This window comes from Dendrobium catenatum, unplaced genomic scaffold (genome assembly GCF_001605985.2).
Source record: "Dendrobium catenatum unplaced genomic scaffold, ASM160598v2 fragScaff_scaffold_123, whole genome shotgun sequence".
NCBI lineage: Eukaryota > Viridiplantae > Streptophyta > Magnoliopsida > Asparagales > Orchidaceae > Dendrobium > Dendrobium catenatum.
The window spans coordinates 859,043-884,908 of NW_021318585.1; the positions used below are offsets into that span (position 1 = coordinate 859,043).

A 25,866-nucleotide genomic window follows, 5' to 3' on the forward strand; every position below is an offset into this window, starting at 1 on the left:
CTAGGGGCAATAGTGTCTTTGTTATTTCCCTTCATGTATTTGGCTATTTTGCACATGTTTTCTTTAAGTTGTGAGAGTTCTTGGAGAGAGCTTTGGAGAAATCCCTAGGGAGAGAAAACGGTTGAATACTTTCCTAAAATAAGATTAATCTAATTTGGATACTTTCCAAATCTCTTCAAATCTAAATTTAATTGGAGATTCCCTTTAATTCTCTTCCCTTATTTAATATCCTATGTTTGGAAAGAGTCTTAAATCCCCAATCAATTTTCTTTCATGCATGGCCGGTCCCCTCTATCTATTTAATTCAATCAATTAATTAGATACTTACCTCTAATCCTCTTTCCTTATTTAACATCCTAAGTTTGGAACGGGATTTTTAAATTCCCCAATTCAATCAATCCATATTAACTCCCTAGACTCTCAAAACCAGCCATCTCCAACCTTCTCTCAGCCCCAGCCGCCCCGCCCCTCCCCTCCCAGTTCTTTACCGCGTGGCCCTCAGTTTTCCCTGATTTTCTGTTAGCTGTCCCCCTATTCCAGCAAGAATATCTTGCTGTCCAGAACAGATTTCTGCATTCTGAACAGATTCTGCCGGCTGTCTTGAAGTTTATACACAGTAAACTGCTGTCCAAAGAAGGACAGCTTTCTGCCCTTCACTCCAGCAAGACTTCCTTTACCGTACCACCACCAGGAAGGCTTCTGACTGCTGTCCCGATCTTCATGTGCTGATGTTTACACATCTTTACTTGCTGTCCAGAAATTTCTGGATGCTAATAGTGGCTGTCCACCCTTCCAAAACCTAGAAAGCTGTTGTCCAAGGTCACCTATCTGCTGTTCAAAGACTCCAGCAGCAGTTCGCTGCTGTCCACCCCTCTTGGAGCTACCGTTGCTGCCCGGAACTGTCCAGAATCGCCTCCCAAGTTGGCTACTTGTTGTCCAGAATTTCCCAAGTGTCAAAGTTGTTGTCCAGCAATCGTAGCAATCTCCTATTGCTGTTTCGTTGGCTTTAAAGTTTAGATTGCTATCCAACGAGATCGAGAAGAATCAAGGTTGCTTTCTACCTCCGCTCAAGCACATAAACACCACACTGGAGCTTTGAATGTCTTGTTTATTTGGGTGATCTTTCCTCCTACTCTTTTATCTTTTAGTCGCTCTCAATTGTAGTTCTAATTGACTCATGAAAATTTGTGTTAATTCTTCCCGCTAAAGCCTAGTATTTAGTAGGAGTTGTGTAAGAAATCTTTTATAGCACTACTCTTATTGTTAAATTAGGGATTTCTTGTTGAAATTCATTTCGTTTGCAACGTCAAGAATAATTGATTGTTATGTGGTTTTACTTTTTGCAAGTGACTTGGCTTAAGCTTTTGTTTTCTCCAAATAATTTTTTCTTTTAATTGTAATACCGCACTAAATTAGCTATAACTTTAATTTAAAAAGTTCATGTTAGTGCAAAAATACCAACATGCATATTATTATTTCTTTATTGTATCTCACTAAGCATCTAACTCATCAAATATTATGATGACCATTTTTCAAGAAGGGAAAAGGAGCAGGAGCGACAATAAAAAGGTGACACAACTTTTCTTGTACCCTAATATTATGGATGGATGTATAGTTTTGAGATGTAATATAAAATATATAGATTATGTAAATTAAAGACTTCTAGTGCATGTATAAATTTTCTATGGAAGTATTAAAAATTATATAGTTTATTTTGATAATTTAAATTATGCATGCTTTTATATTAACGAGTATGATGAATATATCAAAAGAGGAGATATATTTTGTGAAGATCTAATTGGATAAATTTACTACTCGCCCAATCTTGTACTGTGAAAGTCAAAATAGGTGTGCGTGGGAAATACATTTGCCAAGAATGTCCACCTCTATTACAACTCATGAGTGATTAGAAAAGGTTCAAAATAGGGCATGACAACTGGCTAACCAATTTTGATCGTTGTGGTTAACAGAAAATGGTGTAGAAAAAATGTGGAAGAATTTAAAAATGAGTATTTGAACTCAAAATTTAATTAAAGTATTAAAAATTCAAATTTGAATATGAAATTTGAAATTTAAAAACTGAAAAATAAAATAATTTGAAACACAAAATCAGGACAAGTTTGGAGAATATGATATAAGGAATTAAGTTATATGAAAGAAAAGTTAGGTTAGAACATATTTTCAAATTAGAATTAGAATTTTCAATTCTAAATCTTATTGAAATTCAATAATATAACTTTTTCCCGAATTTCAAATTAAAAACTTAGAATTTTTAATTTTCATATTTTTCATACTCTTTTTTTTTTTTTTTTTTTTTTTTTTTTTTTTTTCTTTGTTGTTAAGTTTGATGCAACTATCCTGATAAAGTGAAGGAAATAGGTGGTAGCTATTGAAGGTTGAGGAAGAAGGATATGAATACAACAAATATGAAAAATGTAAAAAAATATTTTATTAGAAAATGTCTAGATTTTATTTGTGCATGGAAAGGTAATGGGAAAGTGTTTAAGAATTTGTGTGGAGGGCATAAGGAATGAGAGACCAAAGAGATTGAGGTGAAGAAAAAAAATGATGCCCTTAGCTCTTGAAATCTAAAAATAAAATAGCCTTATTATTATTATTTTTAATTAAAAAAATAGCATTAATTTTTTAACACAGCTCTTGGGATTCAAATAATTTTCCTTTGATGCCAATTTATGGAGATCGGTTAACAGAAGAGCGGGTGGTGGTAAGCTTTAGTACCTCGAGTGTCTAAAAGTGGAGAATCTGGTAGAGAGCAAATATTGCGAATGTAAGAAAAAGGAGAAAAAAAAAAAAAGAGACAAAGGAGTTCCTCATGGGATTAATGCTAGGGAAAAGAGAATGAAAGAATGAAACTCTGGTATGAAAAAAGAGAAATTTATCCCCATGAAGGATGCCTAACGAATGCCATAAAATGGTGGCTATAATCTTCTGACAATCTAAAATGGTGGCTATAATCTTCTGACAATCTAACATTCTAACCGTACAAATAATAAGATATTGATAAGCATGCCCACAGAAAAATAGCACAACTACAAGCAGGACACACATAATAATATTAACTAGATTGATAAAAATAACTCAAGGCTGGCGGGCGTTTCACACTGCATCAAAGCCTCCTTGATAAAGCTACTTACAAAAAATCAAGTTGTGATTTACAACTTGCCTTAAGGTGAGATACGTAGTGTTAACATACCAGGATGATTAATATTTCATAATTTCAACTATAAGGATTATGATATGGAAAGATACCTGGTGCGTGGAACAAGAATACGTGTGGCATCCAATAAATCTTGTAACTGAACTGCACTTTTGAGTTTTGTCTATAAACATGGGAAAGTTAGATAACTGAGCCCATATAACATGATAGTCCATTAAATTTTTGCTAAGTGACTTTTTTAACAATTTGATATGGCTATGAGAGTATGGTGTTACCTCAGCTCGTGGTCTCCCACCATTGTACTTGAGCATTAAATTCAAGAGCTTTTCTTCAGTAACTTTCAACTTCACCTTCTGCTTTGGCGTCCGGTCACCACTTTGTATAAGCAAAAATAAATAAACCAATAAATAGAAACGAATCACACAGATAAGCTTTAATCTGATCGAAAATTAAATTGCATCCTTACTGGCGAATGACAGCAATAACACAACGCAACTCCTCTGACTGCCCTGATGTCTCAATAATACCACTTCCCTGACGTGTTAACCCCTCAGAAGGTTGAGTAGGTTCACTTACATTCCATGGTAGACTTGGAGGGATGGTAGACGAAAGATGAGGAGCTTTGGCATCAAAGAACAACTTCCTCAGTACACATGCTGCATCATCATAATACCTACACTTCAAGGTTTTTAAATATGAAACTCTGCTGATACTACTGGTGTCCACCAATTGTTAAATGAACAAAGTTCTAATTAGAATAAACAATTAAACCGTTGTATTAGATTCCTTGTGAAATATATCAGCGAATAGAGTTACTTGTGGGAATTTTTAACAAAACTCCATCCGTTGACATCACAAACATAAGATCTTCCTTCACAGCGCAGAAGGTCAAATCCACAGACCTGTTAGCATATGAAGAAGAAAAAAAATTAAAGAAATGCTTAGGAGATGTGTAGTATATAAACTGATGTGATTAAATGTCCCAAAAGAATCCTAAATAGTGGAGATGGTCTCAATGGAAACAATAGTAGTTACTTTTCTTCAATAGAGAACTGTAACTGTGGGAGAAACTCTTGACTGTGAAGGTTTATAAGAAAGTTCAAGTTTTGTAACTTTATTGTTACTCAAGGAGATGATTATGACTTAGTGAAGAGTTCAAACAAAATCCAGCTTTCAGGTTCCAAAAATTAACAAGAAATTGATGAAAGAAACTTCAGAAATACTGCACAAGAAAAAGCTTTGCAAGAGTGACAAGAAGAAGCTGATCAACCAGTAAGCTGCAAGCGGGATCCTATTGCTATTAGGAGCTCAACATAGCCTAATCTTGCATATGAGATTCTAGGTTTAGTACCACATGTAGACCAAGTATGGCACTTTTGCAGAAGCAAAGTCAGAAATTCATTCACTTAACATTTATGAAGTACTTAAACTGGTGAACTTTCAGACGAATCTTTCACAATAAAAATACTATAATTATCTCCAATAAAAATAAAATCTATAAGGATTATAATCTTTCAAATATACAGTTATATAAATATATAGACCCAGCACATACAAACAAACCTGTGTGAATCTAATTCAATGTCATACAATTGATATATTAGTAACACAATTTTCATGAAAATTGAACTGTTGACCCAATTGTGACCTATGAAAGTTCGCGCCCCAGCTCTACGGAGAGAGTTTAGGTATTTCAGGTCAAATTTTCTAAAAACAGATTAGGCTGTAGATAAGACACAACCCGGAAATTTTGCTCTCATTTTGCAATGACTTCAAAATCTAATTTCAAGTTTCTCATAGGCGCAAATCCTTATGGCTAATTATCCCTTCTAGTGACGAGAGAACATCAGATTAAGACTAGTAGTTAAAAGCTAATGCTTAGCATATAAGAGCAGCAAATTTAATTTAGAGCCGAGAAATTTATTATCTTAAACTAAAAGCAGATAGTATGGGGAATGATAGAGAACATGATTAGGATCACCTCCCGAGATATTATGATCCTTGCCCTACTTAGTCAGCACAGTTAGTCGAACCAAGCTAAACGAAAAATTCTTGTTGGTAACCATGAGTTACATTATCTAAGAGGACTTATAGAATTGTAGTGGAAGTATGCGGACATCAGATCATGGAAAGTATATCAAAGATGTGGCCGACGATCTACGGCCACGATTGCGCCGATCCATTTTTGAGTCTTCATATATATTTGTTTTATTTATTTGCTTTATGTATTTATTTTATTAGCATTTCCCGTGTAAAACCCGAAAATGATGATTGTAGGGCGTCGCACGCATTTCGATGCGTCACGACGAGATTTAAGTGAAAATTTAAAGTTAACACTATGAGCAAATTCAAATTAATATATGATCACCTTCGTTATATTTTTTTAGAGGAACGTTCAAAAATTTATTATATTTGTATTTTTTTATTATTTAATTGAATTTATTTCTTTACTTACTCTTATAAATCATGAAAATTTAATACAAAGGTCAATGTAGAATTTAAAAATATATGATGGGGAATATCTGACAGATCAATTAATTTAATTGGATTACAACTATGAACAACTTTGAAAGATATTTTTTGAGCCATGCAAAAAATATTACTATTAAATGCAAACTCAAAGAATTGGGCGTAAATTTTTGGAGCCCACACACATCATCAAGATAGTCAGCATCATCAACATCAATTTAGATATATTATTTTTGGCTTAGCGGACTCCATTTTTAGCAATTTGAGTTAGATCTAAAGCTACAATAATAACACTTGGAATGTATACATTTCATTGTTACGAGTAAGCATCCCAATCCGTCTAAACCATAAGGAAAAAATCCCAACAATTGGGTACTAGGCGGGAAATAAAGGAAAATGAAGCTAGCTTGCAGCATAATAAGATCAATGAGCCGGCCATGTTTTTCTATATCCAGAAATAAAAGTATACGTATGCCCTCATAAACCTATCTGCACACCCATGCACACGTGGAAACATAAACATGCTACTCTTTATTGCAAATTAATAAGGCTCCAATAACATTAGTTCTTAGCTGGACAAATTTTTAATTCAATTATTTTTTTGATCATCTTTTGAGTTCCAGCAATTATTATCTGCCCTAATGGAATTCTAATTCAAGCTTATTTGATGTCCAGAAAATGGTGAAATAAATCTCTGAAGAGTAAGACAGAGAGGAACAAATAAAAAAGGTGGTGGTTATTAAAATTGGGGACAGTAAACAACATGGAGTTGTTATTATGTGGCTAGCAGCCACCTCTAAGTGCAGACAACTTTGACTCAACATCGCCAATCTAGATAGCTTAATACCACAAATCAACAGGCTAGAACTTAGAAATCATCTGAGAGAGAGATAATGTATAACAGCGTAATTGCCACCAAGAATAAAATTACCAGAAAATACATGTATGATATAAACTAAATAAACAGAAAATTGGGTCGCAAACTATGCAAACCATATTAGAAAGCCAAGGAAAAATAATATCTAACAGCAAAAAGAATAAATATCTAATGTTTGCTAAAGGAAATTATAAGGCCGATCTTTCAATAAATTTGAGCATATTAGTGAACAATATTGATTCAAAAATAGTTCATTTACCGCTTGTCTGAAAGCAAGGCAAACATCCCTTGCCATCTGCTTCTCAGCAGGAGTTAGTAAGACAGGATATCTGACCTGAAATGAGTAAGATTCAATGACTAACAAGTGTTCCGTAAAAAAGGGGAAACAATATACAATAGGAAAGCATATAAAAACACAAAAACCACAAAATACCAAAAATAAAATCGATAATGAGGAAATGAATCCGATATTCAAACTAGTTCCATGAAAGAACTGTACATTTGTGCAATCCAATTCAAGCTCAAGCCGAGCATTTGCATGTGTTATATTTGCCATGTAGTGAAAGCGTTTTTTTTTTTTTTTTTTCACTAATCCCAATGGCTATATTTAGTCTAACAAGGTGTAGCATGTAGCTTCAAAAAAAATTACATAAATAAAATAAAAAGATGCAATCAAATTTCCTATGACTACCAGCAGCAGCATTCATGCAATGCGTCCATGCTTCAAATGTCTAAAAGATCAAATGGCAAAAATAGATCTGGTTTCCAAATAAAAAAGCTTTCAGGATGTAATGCTTTGGCAGATATCACCCCCAAATGATCAGCTTTACAATCCTCTATTCTGCATGAATGGCCCTATATTGACTTTTCTATTACACAACAAGCCCGATGCATTCCTCACTTCAACCATCCAACTTTAATTCTACAAATAATATCCCCATCTATTTCACCATTTCTTTGATCAATAGATCCAAGATATCAAAAATGTGTACTCTTATTAATGACTTGAGCCCAAAGTCACAATCCCCCCACTAGATCTATTACTGTTAAAAATACAGTCCATATATTAAGTTTTAGATCTACTCAAACGAAAACTTTTTGAATCTAAGATTGACCTCCATAATTCAAGTTTACCTTCAACTCCCTCTCTAATCTTATGAACAAAAGAATATCAACAGCTAAAAGCATACACCAGGGTACAACCCCTTGCAAATGTCTAGAGAGAACATCCATGACTAAAGCAAAACAATATGGGCTTACAAATGATCCTTGATGTAATCAACCTGAAATTTGAAAATACTTAGTCAAACCACCTTGTGTTTGAACACAAGTAACAGCTCCTACATACATATCCTTAATGACTTGAATATAAGCATTATTAATCCCTTACTTTTCTAGAACTCCCCATAGCACTTCCTTTGGACCTTTATCATATGCTTTCTCTAAATCTATAAATATCATATGTAGATCCTCCTTATTCTCTTTGTACTTCTCCTTCAAACCTCTCAAATTAATGAGGAAAAATATTATGAACCGGATAAGTAAAAGCAAAGCACGTGGGCCAACAGAATATTATTACAACAGCAAGCAGGAAATGCAACACAAGAAACATCAAAAATCAGGTTGACCTCCATCACGCTCCATATACTCGATTATAGATCTACCCAAACGAAAATCTTACAGCTCTAAGGCTGACCTCCATAAGTAAAAGTTCATCTTTGATGTACCAACTGAAAAGGAAAATACTTGGCAAAACCACAGTGTTTGAACACAAGATATCTCCTATATACTTATCATTAATGACTTAAAAATAAGTATTATTTCTTCCTTTTCTAGAACTCTCTATAGCACTTCTCTTGAAAATCATATGTTTTCTCTAAGCCAATAAATATCATATGTATATCCTCTTACCCTCTCTATGCTTCTCAATCAAACCTCTCAATAAATGAATAGCTTACAAGATAGACCTACCCAACATAAATCCAAACTAATTTTAAGAAACATTAGCATCATGTCGAACCTTGTGCTCATATACGCTCCCCCATAATTTTAAAGTATAACACATTAACTAGTTCCTCTATAATTTGCACTCTTGTGCATCACCTTTATTCTTAAAAATAAGAACCAACACACTCCACTTATCTGGCATCTTTTGTTTTCAAAATAGTATTAAAAAAGTTTAGTAAGTCAATAAATTTTTTGATCTCCTACGTAATAACATGTCTCTATCGAAATATCATCATGCCCCACTACTTTTCCAAACTTCATTTTTTTTAAAGCCTCTCCAATTTAAATTTCACTACTACAGCGATAAAAATAAAAATCTTTATTTTCATTTAAGATGCTAAGGTAGCTTAAGTCAATGGTATTCCCACAATATTCATTGAAAAGTTTATCAAAATATCTCATCCACCTATGTGGAATATCCTCCTCTAAGAAAAGCATTTGTTTTCAACTTTAACCTTAATACACTTCCCTTGAAGTAGGCATTCTTCTATCTCTTTATTTGACTAACTTAAACATACATCTTTCGTCCCTTTATTAACTAATCTATTATATAAATCACCAAAAGCTAAATTTTTTCCATCACATATTGCTTTTTGAGACTCCCTATGAGCCCCTCTATATCTTCCACAATTTTTCAAACTTTTACATATAAACCAATCTTTATAATAAATCTTCTTATCTTTTATCTTTTCTTGCACATCTTAATTCCACCACCAAGTATTTTTTACTACTAAAAGCTTTTCTTTTTCTTTTTCTAAGAACGTACTCCGCAATATTTTTAATATCACTAGCTAATTTTTCCTACATAACATTAGCATCCTCATGAACAACCCAAATCTTGAAATATAATAAAATGAATTCAAATAATTTGCAAGTTAAGAATGTAATCCTCCAAAAGAAGGCAGGTAGAGTCAACAAAGTTCAATGTAACAATGAGCAATTATTCAAATACCCTTATGATGGGCATAATTATTGTGCATCATAATCATAACCAAAGGGATCCATTTTACATTAAAAAAAAGGCTTTCAAATTACAAATACAAATAATACAAACAACAATGTACTTTCATGGTGGCAACATTTATAGAAAATCCCAACTAATAAGAATCTTTATCATCAGAACACCCCCAAAATTCCAAACAAAAAATACTTCGAGCTTAAATTCAAATAAAAATAAACAAAGTTCAAAAAATTTGTAAGGTATAAAAATTTCAAGCAATAATTGATCACCCAAGTTCAAAACAAGTTATCCAACCTCCACAATAATTTGTTGATGGAGACAAATTTAATATTTAACATAAGCTCATAGGAAGTCAATATCCTATCAAACATATTGTTATTATCACTCTGAAAAATATCTCATGCAAGTTAGGATATGGCACGTATTCTCTGACTGTGTGATTTTGCAGCCAAATATCATCAAGTAAATCATAAAATATGGGCAAATCTCTAAATAGCATCTTATCTAATATCCAATCTTCCTCTAGAATTTTGACCAATAACCAAACTCTCACAGAAGAGTAGGACGTCAAATTTTGTAGCCCATAACTATGATGATCATCAACAATATAAAATGTTGAGCAAAAGTCATGTGTTGGTGTAAAAACAAGGAATTGAAGATCGTATGGTATATACCAAGTGCAAGAGGAAACTAGGTATTTATCAGACAAGAAGAAGTCAGAAAAAATAATGAGTATAAACACTCCATAGGTTAGTTCCTAACGGGTTTTTTTAATTACCCGGATGCAAAATATAGAATACAGAATAAACACATTGGATTGCGAGAATGCAGAGAGAAATATTTCATTGAAAGCCTTCAAACACATATATAGCCTATGAAGTGCGATTGAGAAAGTCATTTGCAACCTCTGCAGACAAGCACATTTAACACTTCTCGGGAGGATGGCTATAGATATAATTCGAGCATTCAAGAAAAATAGAATGTAGTGTTATCATTAAGGAATATAAACCAGAAATTTGAACAATGTTTATGTTTTGATATCTTCGTAACAAAGTTTTCAGGCATTCTTAGGTATTTCAATATCATTGCTGCTCAGTAACATCGTCAAAGATAAAAAACAAAGCGAACTGCATAGAAACAAAATAACTTACTTCCTTTCCATCAGGACTCCTCATTACGACCCCATCAACAACGGGAGACTTCCTTGCTTCAGCATGTGCATATTCTGGACCCACCGTATAAACCTACAAGAGAATAAATAATTAATTCTTAGAAAATCAGGAACAACATAAAGAGAATATTGTTCTCGTGAAAAATTCTTTAGCTGATTAAAAACCAAAGTTCCAGTCCAACCAAACACTAGGATACTACTTGATTTAGCTGATAAAAAAAGACAATTAAAGTTCAAGTTCACTTCTCTTCCTCTCCCTTCCCCTTTCACATATTTGCTTTAGCAGGTTTTTTTTTTAAGCAGGATTTCCAGAAAAGTGATATGAGTGCAACATGAAAAAATTCTTTTAAAATTAACGGGAAAAAAATACACAAGCCAAAATAAAAATAGAAAGAGGGTAGATGATGCAAAATACTTTAAATAATAATAATAATACAAAAAAAATGGCAAGGGTGTAACTAACTCAAGTGGACTTGTGAGCCGGCTCATGTTTGACCCAATCAATGGCTCAGAAACAGAGCTCGATAACACGTGAGCTAACTTATTTAAAAAATATTAATATTAAATGCACTTAATAAAAATTCAATAATTTAGCATAAAATTGCAAGAAATATAACAAAGTCACATTTCTCTTCCTTATTTTAGGTGATTTTTTATTATTTTTTATTTAATATTTTATTATTTTTATTATGTTATTATAATAACTACTTGAATAAAATGATTTTATCTCTTTTATTGTAAATGAGCCAGTGCGTGAACTGACTTAAACTCGTAAAATTAAAATAGAGCACAATTAATTAATTATGCACAAGCTGAACTCGATGGTGACTCGAGCTAGACGCAACTCAGTTGCAACCCTATCCTAAGATGTTAATTTCAATATCGAAAACTTGAGTTTCTCTTCAATTATTATCCTCGAGCTATTAAATAAAATAATGAAACAAAGATCTAGATTGAATGAGTACAATACAAAAATCTAAAGTTAGAAATACTTTTTTTTAACCTAAGTATTGAAGATAAACATTTATGAGTGAAATAGAGAACAATTTTAAAAATTGATATGTTAGAATAAAAATAATTTTAAAAAATCAATGTATCAATCTCGTTATGTTAGGAGTAAACAAAAAGCTTATATTATATAGGTATATGATAGCATAAGAAACTTTAAAAGTAAATCAAGCTTCTGAAAGAAAGATGGATACTTATGTTTCTATTTTACAGTAATCATTTCAATCTGCTCTAAATCAACTCATGGATTTTATGCTTTCTTATATGTGAAAAATATCCTGATTAATGCCATGCTCGTATTCCAATGTCAGACGTGATTTTTCTTTCTCAGTTTATAAATTACTTCATGATTGAATATCAAATGACTAGTTATTATATGATAGCAAAAGATACTATTTAAAGTAAATGCATGAAAAGACGGCTATAAATGAAGTTGTTATATAGGAGAGAATGCATGTGAATAATGGAGTTCACCACCTTATGACAGTTTACACAATTATTATAATAAAAGTTGTGATTTAGTTGGCTCTTTTCAAATTGAAAGATTGCACACGCTGAAAATGATGTTAGAAAGTTTTAAATTTTCACTGGTCATCAGCTATCGCCTAGATATTTCAAGCACCTGATTCAGGTCGTGCCAAAAGTGGTATTAAAGCCCGAGCTAGAATAAATTGGGGAACAATCAGCAGAAAAGATCTATTAAAATGATCAATAAAAAAATTACAAAATTGATTAGATATTTCATATAATACTCAAAATATTTTAAAATATAAAGCATCAAACCTATTTATTAAATCACTTAAATTACCTATTCACTAACACGTACCTGTAGCATGACCTAATCCACTAACGTAAGCATTCCACTAACCTAAGCAATTCCCATCCACGAATAGATGCATGCAACGGCTGATGGGAATCACATGGCTGGTATTGAGAGCATTATGGTAGTGGAATATTAAGATATTATATTAGTAGCATATCAGCACGTAGCATCATTTTCTCCTTCCATTCCTCTCACCTGTCACTAGAAGCCGCTGAAGGCTGCTAGCAAGAGGAATCAGGAAAGCGGCTGCTGTAGGCTGTTCGAGAGGAAGAATTCAGCAAACATTAAGGTACGATATAAAGAACATTAAGGTTGTTGTAGGCTGTAATTTGCTGTAAATGATGAAATCAGTTAGGTAATGGATGTATTTTGCTGTAATTCAGAAAACGTATCATAAAATAGTAAATAAGGGCTGACATCAAGTGCTATTGTTGCTGGAATTGCACTTGTTTGTTGAACCAATAAAATATAATGCTGTTGTTTGCTGAAAACAACAGCTGATATGATTTAAATTGCTGAAATCAGCTGTAAGTGCTGAAATCAGGGAAGAAAAGTAAGAGGAAAAGCTAAAAGGAGGTAGGGGCATTGTTGTTTGTTGATATTAGATAATAATGGTTGCTGAAATTTATATCTTTGTGCTGAAATCAGTAAGTTGAAGATAAGAAAAATCAAAAAATTATAAAGAAATAAAAAGGAAGGGAAGTAGAGAGGAAGAAGGGAGTTCGAGGCGAGATTTTGGGTTGAATGAGTTCATTTTAAATAAATTTTCATATAAGTTGTGCTATTTTTATATGCTATATGCATGCATACATAAATGAGAAAACATAAATTTTAGGTTATTTATAAGAGGAAAAGAGACCGGTACTATATGAGATCAAATTCACCCGCCTACGCCAGAGAACGAGGTAACATACCCAACCGGTAGTGTAAGAAATGAGAGCATTTTTGTGTTCTTAATGTAAGTGTAATAGCAATCACTTTACATTAAGCATGTCATATATAATTTTAGCATGTTGTATATTAATAGTAAACTGTGATGCTAAATTGAGATGACGGGTACGGACATGTGCATATCTATAAAAATATAATGTAATTTAGATAGGTCATATATGAGGGATAGGCCCACACAAGTAAAGACGAAAGACCTGACGAGGTAAGCATACACTCTCTCCTTCTAAAAGTTGGAATTCAAACCAACCTTGAAGGAGACATCAGTCTCAATTATAAAAGTTGGGAATTATGAATTCCATCATTTAATAAGAGAGTTGGAAGGATGCAAATCTATAGTCATCATATAACTTTCTAATATGAAAGGTGGAAAGCTAAAGATACTTTAATATCTTTGCAGCTTATGATTATTAAAGAAATTTTTGTATTGTTTTCAATTGACTGCAAGCATATTTCTTATTTCTTCTACTATGTTTATGTATTTCATTTTAGCTCATTAGCAGTTGTTGTGCTATATGAAAAAGGAATGAGCTAGTGGTGCACTAAGCAGAAAGGTTGACTGCACATTTTGTGTACATACGTTTTGGGTGTACATAGAGGTCAAAGTAGAGATTGTACATATACATTTGGGTATATAAATGTTATTTATTTTAGTAAGCTTTGTATTTTATTTTGATGTGTTTAAATATACTTCCAGTTATGAAACATTAACTAGTCTTAAATTTTGTAAATTTTGAAGTTTGGAAGAGTTTGGATTGACCATATCCTACTCACTTGATCCTGATAGAGGTACTTTAGGATGGGTGTTAGTAAAAGATAGATATTTTCAAATTATCCCTCTATGTTACACCCCACACTCCATATTGACTGTAAAGGGAGTCAAATTCTGACAGAAATTAGTATCAGAGCCAGGTTCAAAATCAAATGAAAGAATAATTGGATTTAGACAATGAAGTTGGATGAGATATAATGAATCTGATGTATACAGAGCTATTGGTTGAATCAAGATTGAATGAATTTATGCATTCATTCTAGTTGAATAAGTATACTTGCATAATAGATTTATTTAATGCTTTAAAATGATCACCTGTATTACAATAAGTGCATGTATTATATAAATTATCTATATGCGTACAAATAATCATATCTGAGGAATTGTCGGAAAGAATGATTGGCCAATCATCCAGGCCAGATACATAAATAGAAATGAAAGAAGAATAAGTTTAAGGAACTTCAAAACATTGTGTATTTGATCTCACAAGTGGTGGATAAAATGGTATCGATGGAGAAATCTTCTACAAGCAATGAATCCATATCTAAAAGTGGCAATGAAGTGGATCAACATTTAAAATTATTTCAGACTTTTAAATCACCAGCATTCAAAGGTGCAAGAGATCCAATAGTAACTGAGGATTAGTTATTGAAGATATGGAAGATTCTAGATGGTATGATTTGTCCTGAGAATAGAAAGTTACCATTGGCTACATTTGTTTTATATGAAAGATGATGGCAAGCACATCATAGAGAGCAATTTGGACATATATCTATCACTAGCATACAATGGGATGATTTTGTGAAGATATTCAGAGATTTGTTCATTCCTCATTTAGCCAGATTAGCTTTGCAAGACATTATTTAATCTAACTTAGAGTTCTAAGACGGTTGTGCAATATGAAGCCGAGTTTACTTCCTTGTCCTCTTATGCACCTCATTATGCCAGCACCCAGGAAGAAAAATGCCACATATTTTTTAGAGGACTCAGGGATCAACTACAACAAGCATTGGCACTATTTAATATCAATGAATTCTCAATCCTAGTGAAGAGAACCAACATAATTGAAAATGAGCTGAATCTTTCTAAGCATAGTTGGGAACAGCAGCAAACAAGCAAAAGGAAAATGTTTGAAAAAGAAGATCAATTCAGAAACAAGAAGCTAAAATTTGATGATAAGCAAAAGCCAACACACCTAAGAAACCTCTGTGTGATTAGTACAGAAAGAGGCATTTGGGCTAGTGTTTAATGGGTTATGGAAGATGTTTTAGATGTGGTGAACCGGGTCATCGCAAGGTAGACTGCCCTAAGGAGAAAAGAAGCAATGCCAGGCCACAGGGATACCAAGAGAAAGCACCATATAGGAGATATATAGAAGGCAATTAAGTAGGAAAAACTCAGTATCAGGGAAAGCCAGTAATACAATGGAAGCCTCCAGTTTAGTTAAGAGGAGAAGCATCAGATGTGAAAGCTGTGGAAGCTCGGGTATTTGCTATAACACCTCAAGAAGCTAAAGATTCTGATGAGGTAGTTACAGGTATACTTCTGATTTCCAATAAGTTTGATAGATTTTTTTTTATTCTGATGCATCCCATTTATTTATTTCTTAAGAATTTTATTTTGATTTATCTATTGAGACTGTATATTTTACATCGGACTTAATGTGTTATGATGCCGATGGAGGATAGCTTGCATGTCAATAGAATCTGTTTTATGAATCCAGATATTCAGGGGCATAAATTTTCAACAGAATTGATTTAGTGCCTAATAAAACTTTTGAAATCGTTTTAGGAATGACTTAGCTAGTTAAACATTTTGCTACAATTGAATGTTGGAAAAAAGAATAAAGTTCAAGTTGCCAAATGAGAAGAATATAATATCCTCTTGTTAGTGCAATGAAGATGGGTAAACAAATAAGGGTGAGATGGTGTTCTTAGCTAAATTAGTGGTCTTGAATAAAGATGTACATACACTACAAAATATCCCAGTGGTCTCTAAATTTTCAAATGTATTTCCTAAATAATTACCTCAATTACCACCTGAAAGAGAAGTTAAATTTGGCATTGAACTGCATTGAACATCAGCAATCTACAAATCTCCTTATAGAATGACCCCAAAAGAATTGCATAAGTTGAAAGCTCAGTTACAGGAATTGATGGATAAGGGATTTATCAGGACTAGCTATTTGTAATGGAGTGCGCCTATACGTTTTGTTAAGAAGAAAGATGAGTCAATGCAAATATGTATTGACTACCGAGAGTTGAATAAGGTGACCATCAAGAACAAATATCCACTCCCGCGTATTGATAACTAGCTTGATCAATTGGAAAATGCCACAGTATTTTCTAAAATTAATTTAAGATCAAGATATCATCAAGTGAGACTTAAAGAAGCAGATGTCAGTAAGATGGCGTTTAGGATTAGGTATGGTCATTTTGATTTTAGAGTCATGCCATTTGAATTGACAAATACTCATGCTATCTTTATGGATATGATAAATCAGATTTTCAAAGGCAATATAGATCAGTTTGTGATTATTTTCATTGATGACATTTTAATATATTTAAAGACTGATGAGGAGCATGTTGAACATTTAAGGATAGTTTTAGACACATTGAGGAAAAAACAATTGTATGCAAAATATTTGAAATGTGAATTTTAGCTAAGGAGTATTACCATCTTGGGGCATATTATCAGTGGTGAAGGAATTTCAATAGATCCATAAAAGGTGAAAGCAATTGTAGAATGGCCTATACAAAAGAATGTTACAGAGGTTCGTAACATTTTAGGATTGTTGGGATACTACATGAGGTTTGTTAAAGGATTCTTACAAATTACTATGCCCTTATCCAAGTGAGAAAAGATGTAAAATTTAAATAGACTGTCGACTGTGACAAGAGCTTCTAGGCATTGAAGATGCATCTAACTACAGCACCATTGTTGACACTTTTATCAAGAACATAAGGATTTTAGATTTACAGATATGCTTCTTTGAAGGGTTTAGGATGTGTTATAATACAGAACAAAAAAAATAATTGCATATGCATCAAGACAATTGAAACCACATGAAAGAAATTATCCTACTCATGATCAAGAGCTGACTGCAGTGGTATTTACTTTGAAGATTAGAAGTCATTACCTATATGCGGTAAAATGTGAAATCTTTACTGATCATCAAAGTTTAAAATACATATTTTCACATAAAGAATTAAATCAGAGACGGAGAAGATGGTTGGAGCTAATTAAGGACTATGACGTAGATATTCAGTATTGTCGTGGATAAGCTAATATTGTGGCTGACGCTTTTTGACGCAAATCCACAGGAAAGATGAATTCGATGATTACTCAGGAGGTTCAGTTGATCAAGTAAATGGACAATTTGCAATTTAAGGTTACAATTTTTAAGAATGTGGAATACTTAAATCAGATGACACTAAAGCCAACTTTAACAAATCGTATCAAACAAGCTCAAAAGATTAGTACTGAATATTCAAGATTAATGGAGCAAGCACAATAAGAGAAAAGACCAAATCTTTCTATTGATGTTGATGAAAGCATTAAGCATAAATTTTAGTTGTATGTACCCAATGATATGGACCACACAATTCATCCAAGAAAATTTTGCAAGAAACTCATCATTCTGGCCACACAATTCATCAAGTAGTACCAAAATGAATAAAGATTTGAAATTAATTTTTGGTGGTCAAGTATGAAGAAAGATGTTGCTAAATATGTATCTAAGTGTGAAGCATGTCAAATCGTGAAAGTTGAACATCAGTGACCTAGTGGACTATTGCAATCCCTACTTATCCCTGAGTGAAAGTAGGAAGATATTGCAATGAATTTTGTTATGGGATTCCCCGATCCAGATAGGGACGTAACAGCATTTGGGTGATCATTGATAGATTAACCAAATCAACTCACTTTTTGTTTATCAAGCAAACTGATTCAATAGATAAATTGACATGCCTGTATGTGAAAGGAATTGTCAAATTGCATGGCATTCCAAAAGTTATTGTCTCAGATAGAGATAATAGATTCACTTCTAGGTTATGGAAAAGCACTCGTGAAAGCTTAGAAATAAATTTGCACTTCAATACAGCTTTTCATCCTCAGATAGATTTGTCAATTTGAAAAACCTTTCATGTGCTGGAAGGCCTGTTGAAATTATGTGTTTTAAATTTTAGAAATAAAAGGAAAGATCACATACCATTGATAAAATTTGCTCATAATAACAATTATCAATCAAGCATACAAATGGCATCATATGAAGAACTTTATGGTAGAAAGTGCAGAACTCCCTTAACTTTTGTTGGAGTAGGAGAAAGATAACTAATGGGCATAGAGATAGTTGATGAACCAACAAAAAAATTAGATTAATTAGAGACAGACTAAAAGTTGTTCAGGCTCACCAGCAAAAATATTATAACCTCAAGCACAGAACAATAGATTTAGAAAGTGGTGATTTTGTATTTTTGAAGGTTAAGCATGTGAAAGGTACAACCATATTTGGACAATGAGACAAATTGATTCCTAGGTATATATGATCTTTCAAAATTATTGAAATGATTGGGAAAGTTGCCTAGAGGCTTGTTGATGTAGGACTAGCATGTGAAGAAGCATTATGAAATTAAACATAAGTTAAATTTAAAATCAGCAAGCTATTAATCATGGAGATGCTTAAACAAGCTTCAAACAAGTAAGAAAGGTAATCCACAAATAGCAATTAACCACAACCAAAGTTCAGGAATTCAAGAAGAATAAATCAAATCAACAACTTTAGCTAACATGGGTTAGCAAAAAGATCCAACATTTAACATAGATCAGTCACTACGAGAATCATGCACTCAATGATTTAAGAAGCTAGTGGATTGAAATTAACATGAAAGTAGTGATCCAACAGAGAATTGGACTTCAAAGCTATCTACTTAAATATATGAAGTAAGAGTAGAAAGACTTAGGAATTTGTGTTGCAGGGAAGCTCCCTTAGGATGTGGTGGGGTTTGGTCGAAAAATAGTTTCTCTGTAGCGCCTTCCTTGTGTCTTGCCTCACCATTGAGAACAAGAGATGCTGGTCGAAATTTGGAAGGAGTGAAGCCACGGTTATTGCTATTTGGTGGAGATAAGGAATGGTATGAAGTTAATTAGAGTGGTGGGGCTTAGCGAAATGGGACAGAGTGGGATTGGAAAATGAAAAAAATATTTTGGGAAAGAGAAAATATAAATTTTACTTTGCAATTAAATGGTCAAATTCCCATTAATTAACATGAAGAGTTCCAAGAGTGGGCCACCAATGGGGAAAGGGAAGGGGTTGTGGCTTTTCCAATTCCCAACTAGTTTTGAGAATGAAAATAAGGAGAGGCAATTAATGAATCAACTTCCCATTAATTAACATGAAGAGTTTCAAGAGTGGGTCAACCATGGGGAAAGGGAAGGGGTTGGGCTTTTTCAATTTCCAACTAATTTTGAAAATGAAAATAAGGAGAGACAATTAATGGGTCAACTTCCCATTAATTAACATGAAGAGTTCCAAGGGACAAGTGGGGTCCAATTGGATTCCCAAAGGTCAAAATTTTAGATTTGGGAAATTTTGGATTGGGAACTTGGATGGGGAGGTGGTGGTGGTGGTGGTGGTGGTGGGCTTGCCGTGAGAGGTGGAAGGGGAAGGGGTTGATCGGCCGCTAGGGAGGAAGGAGGGAAAGGGAAAGGATACAAGAGGAAAACCAAGAGCTCACCTTAATAAGTTGTTGGATACTTCATTCGCCTTCGCTCAAGGCTCCACCACACCCACTCTCACACAAGAGAAGAGAGCTAAAATCATAATTCATTCAAAATAATCATCATTACCTTACAAGGGGGAAGAGAGCCATATATATAGGCTCCACCACATGACAAGACAAAAGACATAAATACCTTTGGGCTTACAACATAACATTAAGGAAAAGTTCACAAACTAAATTAAATCACATACAACACACATAACAACTAATAATATAACGACTCAATCGAGGTCGTCGATCTACGGCCCCTTCTATGAAAAACTTTCCATACATTGATGTCCCCATCACTTGCTATTCTCGTTGACATGTCAGATATCCATGATGTTTTACATGTCTTTACTAAGGAAATGGGTAATAGATGCCAATCAAAAAATTTTATGTGATGAAATCAATTTACAGAAGAATCTGGCTTACACTGAGGAATCAAACAAAATATTACATTTTGATATTAAACAACTCAGAAATCGTCAAATCCCTTGTGTTAAAGTTAAATAGAAATACAAACAAAAAAAAAAGAGGCAACCTGGGAGAAGGAAGAAGACATTAGATTGAAATTTCCTCATTTGTTTGATGGACGTTAGGACAGTAAATTTCAAGAACAAAATTTAAATAAGGACGGATGAAATATAATATCCAAAATATTCAAAATAAATGTAAGCATAAACTTCATCTAAATGTTAATTTATTTTCATTAAATTCTACTTTTAATTTTGAGCATTTTGACATGTAGAAATGTATGAAAAATATTAATCTAATTGGGGCTGAGAAGGAGCTACGGGACAAGAGGACGAAAGGATTGTGTTTCAAATGTGATGAGAGTTACGCCGGGGAACAAGTGTAATTACCGAACTCTTTAGATTCTCACCGTCTATGATGACGAGGAAACTGAGAAGGGAGGTGGGAGTGAGGCAGTGGTGGAGGAGGAAGAGATGCATTTAGATGTGGCAGGTGTCACCTTGAACTCAGTGGTGGGATTCACTACAAATCACACCATGAAAGTCAGAGTAGAGATAACAGACAAGAAGGTAGTGGCGCTGATAGACAGTGAGGCTATCCACAATTTTATCACCAATCAGGTCGTGGACCAATTAAAGGGGAAGCAGGTGGACACAGGGTGATGATAGGCACAGGGAAATTGGAGACAAGCAAAGGAGTGCGTAGGGGGTGGTTCTTACCACACAGGGTGTCCAGTGAGGAAGGACTCCCTTCCATTGGAGTTAGAGAGCACTAATATCATCCTGAGGATGAATTGACTGCAAAACTTGGAAGATAACAAGGTCAATTAGGGAGTACTAATGACAGAAATGATGGTAGAGGGAAGACGGGTGGTGATAGGGGAGATGCAGGGTTATTTAAAGCCACGGCTTCTCTCAAAACCATAGTGAGGGCAATATAGGAGGTGAGAGGAGGATTTCTCGTGGAGTTGCAGTCTGCAGAGCTTAGAGGTGATCATATTGGAGAGGGGAGACATCCCTCTTTCAGTACAGCCGCTTATAAGTTATACAGCAATTCAATGAGGCCTTTCATCCACCTTAAGGATTTCAACCACTGAGGTAGTAGGAGCATGTCATCACCTTGAGGGAGGGGGTGTCACCGATTAGTATCAGGCTTTACTGATACCCTCAGATCCATAAGGACGAGATTGAGAAGCTGATATGAGAGATGTTAGAGGCGGGGATCATCAAGCCGGGCATAAGTTCTTTTTCTAACCCAGTCCTACTGGTCAAGAAGAGGGATGGGAGCTAAAGATTCTATGTGAATTATCAAACCTTGAATAAGGAGACTATGTCAGGCACGTTACTTATTCTGGTGATAGACAAGTTGCTGGACAAACTATGTGGAGTGGGGGCGATCATAAAGATGGATTTAAAGTCCGTGTACCATCAAATCAGGATGAGAGAGGTTGATGTCCCGAAGATAGCACTCCAGACACATGTGGGACACTACGAGTTGTTGGTGATGCTATTTGGTCTCACCAACACTCTCACCAACGCCCCTACTACATTCCAGCCCCTCATGAATAGGGTGTTCCAGCCATACCTTTGGAGATTTATACTGGGTTTTTTTTAAGGCATCTTGGTGTACAAAAGGTCGGACGAGGAACAATTAGAGCACTTGAATGTGGTGTTGGTGTTATAGAAGCATCATTTACGAGCCAACCTATAAAAGTGTTGTTTTGCACAGTCCAGTGTAAAGTGCTTGGGGCACGTGGTATCTTAAGAGGGGGTGTTGCTGAAATGGATGCTACCTACGACTCTGAAGAAGATGAGGAGTGTCTTAGGATTGATCGAGTACTACAGGAGGTTTGTGAAGGGATACAACTTTATGATTTGGCCCCTAACGGAGCAGCTAAAGAAGGCCATAACCATAGTATTGATCCTGGTCATACCAGATTTTAGCCAAATTTTTATAGTGGATGCTAACACATCATGGTATGTATTTGGGGCGGTACTCATGCAAAATAACAGGCCCATGGCTTCCTTTAGTCATATGTTGACAGTCAGAGCAAGGGTGAAGTCAATCTATGAAAGGGAGTTAATGGCCATTGTGTTAGCACTTAGCTATATAGAAGTGGCTGCCTTACTTGCTAGGCCCACATTTCATCGTCAGGATAGATCCAAGGAGTTTGAAGTGACCGTTATAGCAGGGGATGGTGACCGATGATCATCAAAGGTGGCTATCAAAGCTGATGGGAAATTATTTTGAGATCTATTATAGGCCCAAGCTAGAGAATAAGATGGTTGATACCTTATCCAGATGCGTGGGAGAGCTCCAGAACTTAGTCATTTAAGTACCACTGATGTTGGATTGGAAAGCTATTAAGGAGAAGAGTTAGCAAGATGAGGAGCTGAGGGGGATTAGGACGGATCTGTTGAAGGATGAGAGTAGCCACCCTGCCTATTCCCTAGTGGGGGATAGACTGTAGTACCAACGCAAATTTGTGTTGCCACGGACCTCCGTCAATATCTCACCTTCTACAGGAGTTCCACGGGAGCACAGTCGGGGGTCATTTAAGGGTGCAGAAGACGGGCAACAAAGTTGTATTGGAAGCGGATGCATAAGGATGTGGAGGAGATGGTGGCTAGATGTGAGATGTACCTGAGGAGCAAATGGATAGCCATAGATCCGGGAGAGTTACTGCAACCTCTAACTCTTCTAGATAGAGCATGGGAGGAGATCACCATAGATTTTATAAATGGGTTACCTAGATCTGAGGGGTTTGCAGTGATTTTAGTGGCGGTGGACAGATTGAGAAAGTATGCTCATTTTATTCTCCTACAACATGCATACACGACAGTGACAGCGGAGGCGAAATTCATCAGGGAGGTGGCCAGGTTACATCGGATACCAAAATATATAGTGTCCGATCGAGATAGGGAGTTTCTCTATTATTTTTTGATGGAGCTATCCAGGCTACAGGGAACAGTATTGAAGAGGAGTCATGCAGGCAGATGGAGGTGGTAAGCAGGATCCTTGAGACTTACCTGGGATGTTTTGCTTCAGAGACACATCAGTTGTGGGCCAAATGGTTGGCATGGGCAGAGTACTGGTACAACACTTCATATCATTTGACTTCACAGATGACTCCTTTCAAAGTGTTGTACGGAAGGGGCCCAACTCACTTGGTGCACTTTGGGCAAAGTAGAACACCATTCTTATCGGTAGAGTAGTACTTGGAGAGAGGGATAGGGTATTGGCTGAATTTAAAATACATTTTTTGAGGGTTCAGAAGATCATGAAGAATCAGGTGGATGGGTGCATGAATGACATCCAATTTGTGATAGGGGATAGGGTATATTTGAAGCTTCATCCCTACAAACAAAAGATGATAGTTAAAAGAAGAAATGAAAAGTAGACCCCGAGGTACTTCTGTCCTTATGAGATATTGGAGATGATTGGAGCAGTGTCTTATCATTGAGGTTACCCCCGACCGCTACTATATATCCGGTGTTCCACGTGTCACAATTGAGGAAAGCTATCAGGGATCATGCATCCAGTTCAGAGTTATCAGTCACACTGACAGAAGATTCAGAGGTGGTGTTGAAACCACTGGAGCTAAAAGGGGTACGACAGGGAGAGGGAGGTATCAAGGAAGTGTTGATAAAATGGAAGAACCTACCGGACTATGACGCCACATAAGAGTCGTACAAGAGGATGAAGCAGCAATTTTTGCCTTTCCACCTTGAGGACAAGGTGGGTCTTTGGGAGGGGAGTAGTGATGGACCCTCCTATACTGATTTTCGTTTACAGCAGGAGAAACTCCCGCTTGCATTGAGTTTCCGCACCTTTTGGGTGGGGCCCAGAGAAAATAATTCAAGTGGGAGCGGCTAGGAGGGAAATTTGTTAGGGGAAGGGCTGTTTTGGGATTTGCCATGTTTTCTATGCCTTAAGTAAGTTATTTTTCCTAGGGTTTGTTTCTTTATGATTAAATTTGTTGAAATTAGTTTTTTCTTAGGTTGAGAGGGCTCTATGATGAGGACATCGAAGATCAACGGCTACGATTGTGTCTAGTTATTTTAATATATTTTATTTGTTATTTGTACTTTTCCATTTTTACCCTCACTTAAGGGCTTTGTTTTATGTTTGCCCTAGGGGCAATTGTGTCTTTTTATTTTCCTTCATGTATTTGGCTTATTAAGCCTCCCTTTCCTCTTGGAAAGGATGAGTGATTATTGACAAATTGAAAATTTCCTGACTTTGATCTCGTTTATGAGTTCGTTACATTTCAAGTTCCTCTTGTGAGTGCAAACGCTCCAGCGATCCTCTGCACGGTGAGTCGTAGGAGCAAGCTAGATCTCTTTGTGAGGTTCTAGTTTTCTTGCCTTTTTTTCGTTTTCTTTTAATTCTCTTGATTAATTCGTTGTTGTGGATATTGGATTGAAGCCACTTCTAGTGGAGATTGCGAAGTTTTCATGCTTTGGGATCCGGAATTTCCCCCCCCAACAATCTCCCTCCCTGCTCTTTGCCACGCCCTCCCTGGATTGCCCAGGCCACTGTCGCCTCGCCAACCGCCGGCTAGACCCAAGGCCACCGAGCCACCACGCCCTCCACCCCCCCAGCCCGCCGACTTTCCCCCTTGCCGGCCGGTCTTCACCCTGAACCCTGGATTCAAATTAGCATTCATGAAGCCCGTTACTACCTTCCTAATTTAGTTCCTTGAATTGAGGGCTCCAAATTAATTAGATCTCAATTTGAATTTGAAATTCAAATTAATCTTAATTAATAACCCTCATACTAGGAAACTTTCATGGATTTAAAAACCTGAAATATATTTCAGTTTTTATTAAAATTTGTTGACTATGTGGGCCCCATTTTACTTAACACCAAGTCCCCTCTCTCTCTCCATGTGGCCGACCACCTCACCCCATTGATTCTCTCTCTAATTGCCACCTCATCACCTCTTAATTACCTCCCAAATACCTCCCCTCTCCAACGTAATTTCAGTTTTATTTCAGATTTCAAATCTGAGATTTGAAAATCCCTGAAATTCTGCTCCACAATTGGCTGTCCAGATTTCTGGACTGGTTCTTTTGCTGTCTTGAATTTCAGGATCTGGAAAGCTGCTATTCTGCCCTCTCGAATTCCCTGTTTTGTTGTCCTGAAGGTTCCCATCTACCGTCCATAGACTCCAGCAGGCTTCACGTGTTGTTTCGCCAACCTGAAGACCTACTAGTTGCAGTCCATCGAAGATCAAAAGCTGTCCAGCCGCTTGGAAGGATTCCCACCCGCTGCCCAAGGATTCTAGACCAAGGTTGGTGGCTGTTCTCCCCTCAGAAGTTGCCAAACGGCTGTCCACAATCAACTAAGAGTTGAAGGCTGCTGCCAACCATCTTTCAAGCATCCAGACCTTCGCATAAGAGGTCTAAATTAT

The 25,866-nt window shown here is 35.4% G+C and overlaps 1 protein-coding gene across 2 annotated transcripts in view; it reads right to left on the reverse strand.

Moving 5' to 3' along the window:
- LOC110098418 (inositol hexakisphosphate and diphosphoinositol-pentakisphosphate kinase VIP2) overlaps positions 1-25,866 on the reverse strand; it is a gene marked incomplete in the record, with an annotated part of 93,146 nt that overhangs the window by 46,358 nt on the left and 20,922 nt on the right. For both annotated transcript variants that reach the window (XM_028698086.1, XM_028698087.1), the window contains 6 exon segments: positions 3,271-3,341; positions 3,454-3,553; positions 3,645-3,851; positions 3,995-4,080; positions 6,784-6,858; positions 10,644-10,736. In XM_028698086.1, the coding sequence (XP_028553919.1) occupies positions 3,271-3,341; positions 3,454-3,553; positions 3,645-3,851; positions 3,995-4,080; positions 6,784-6,858; positions 10,644-10,736 (632 nt within the window).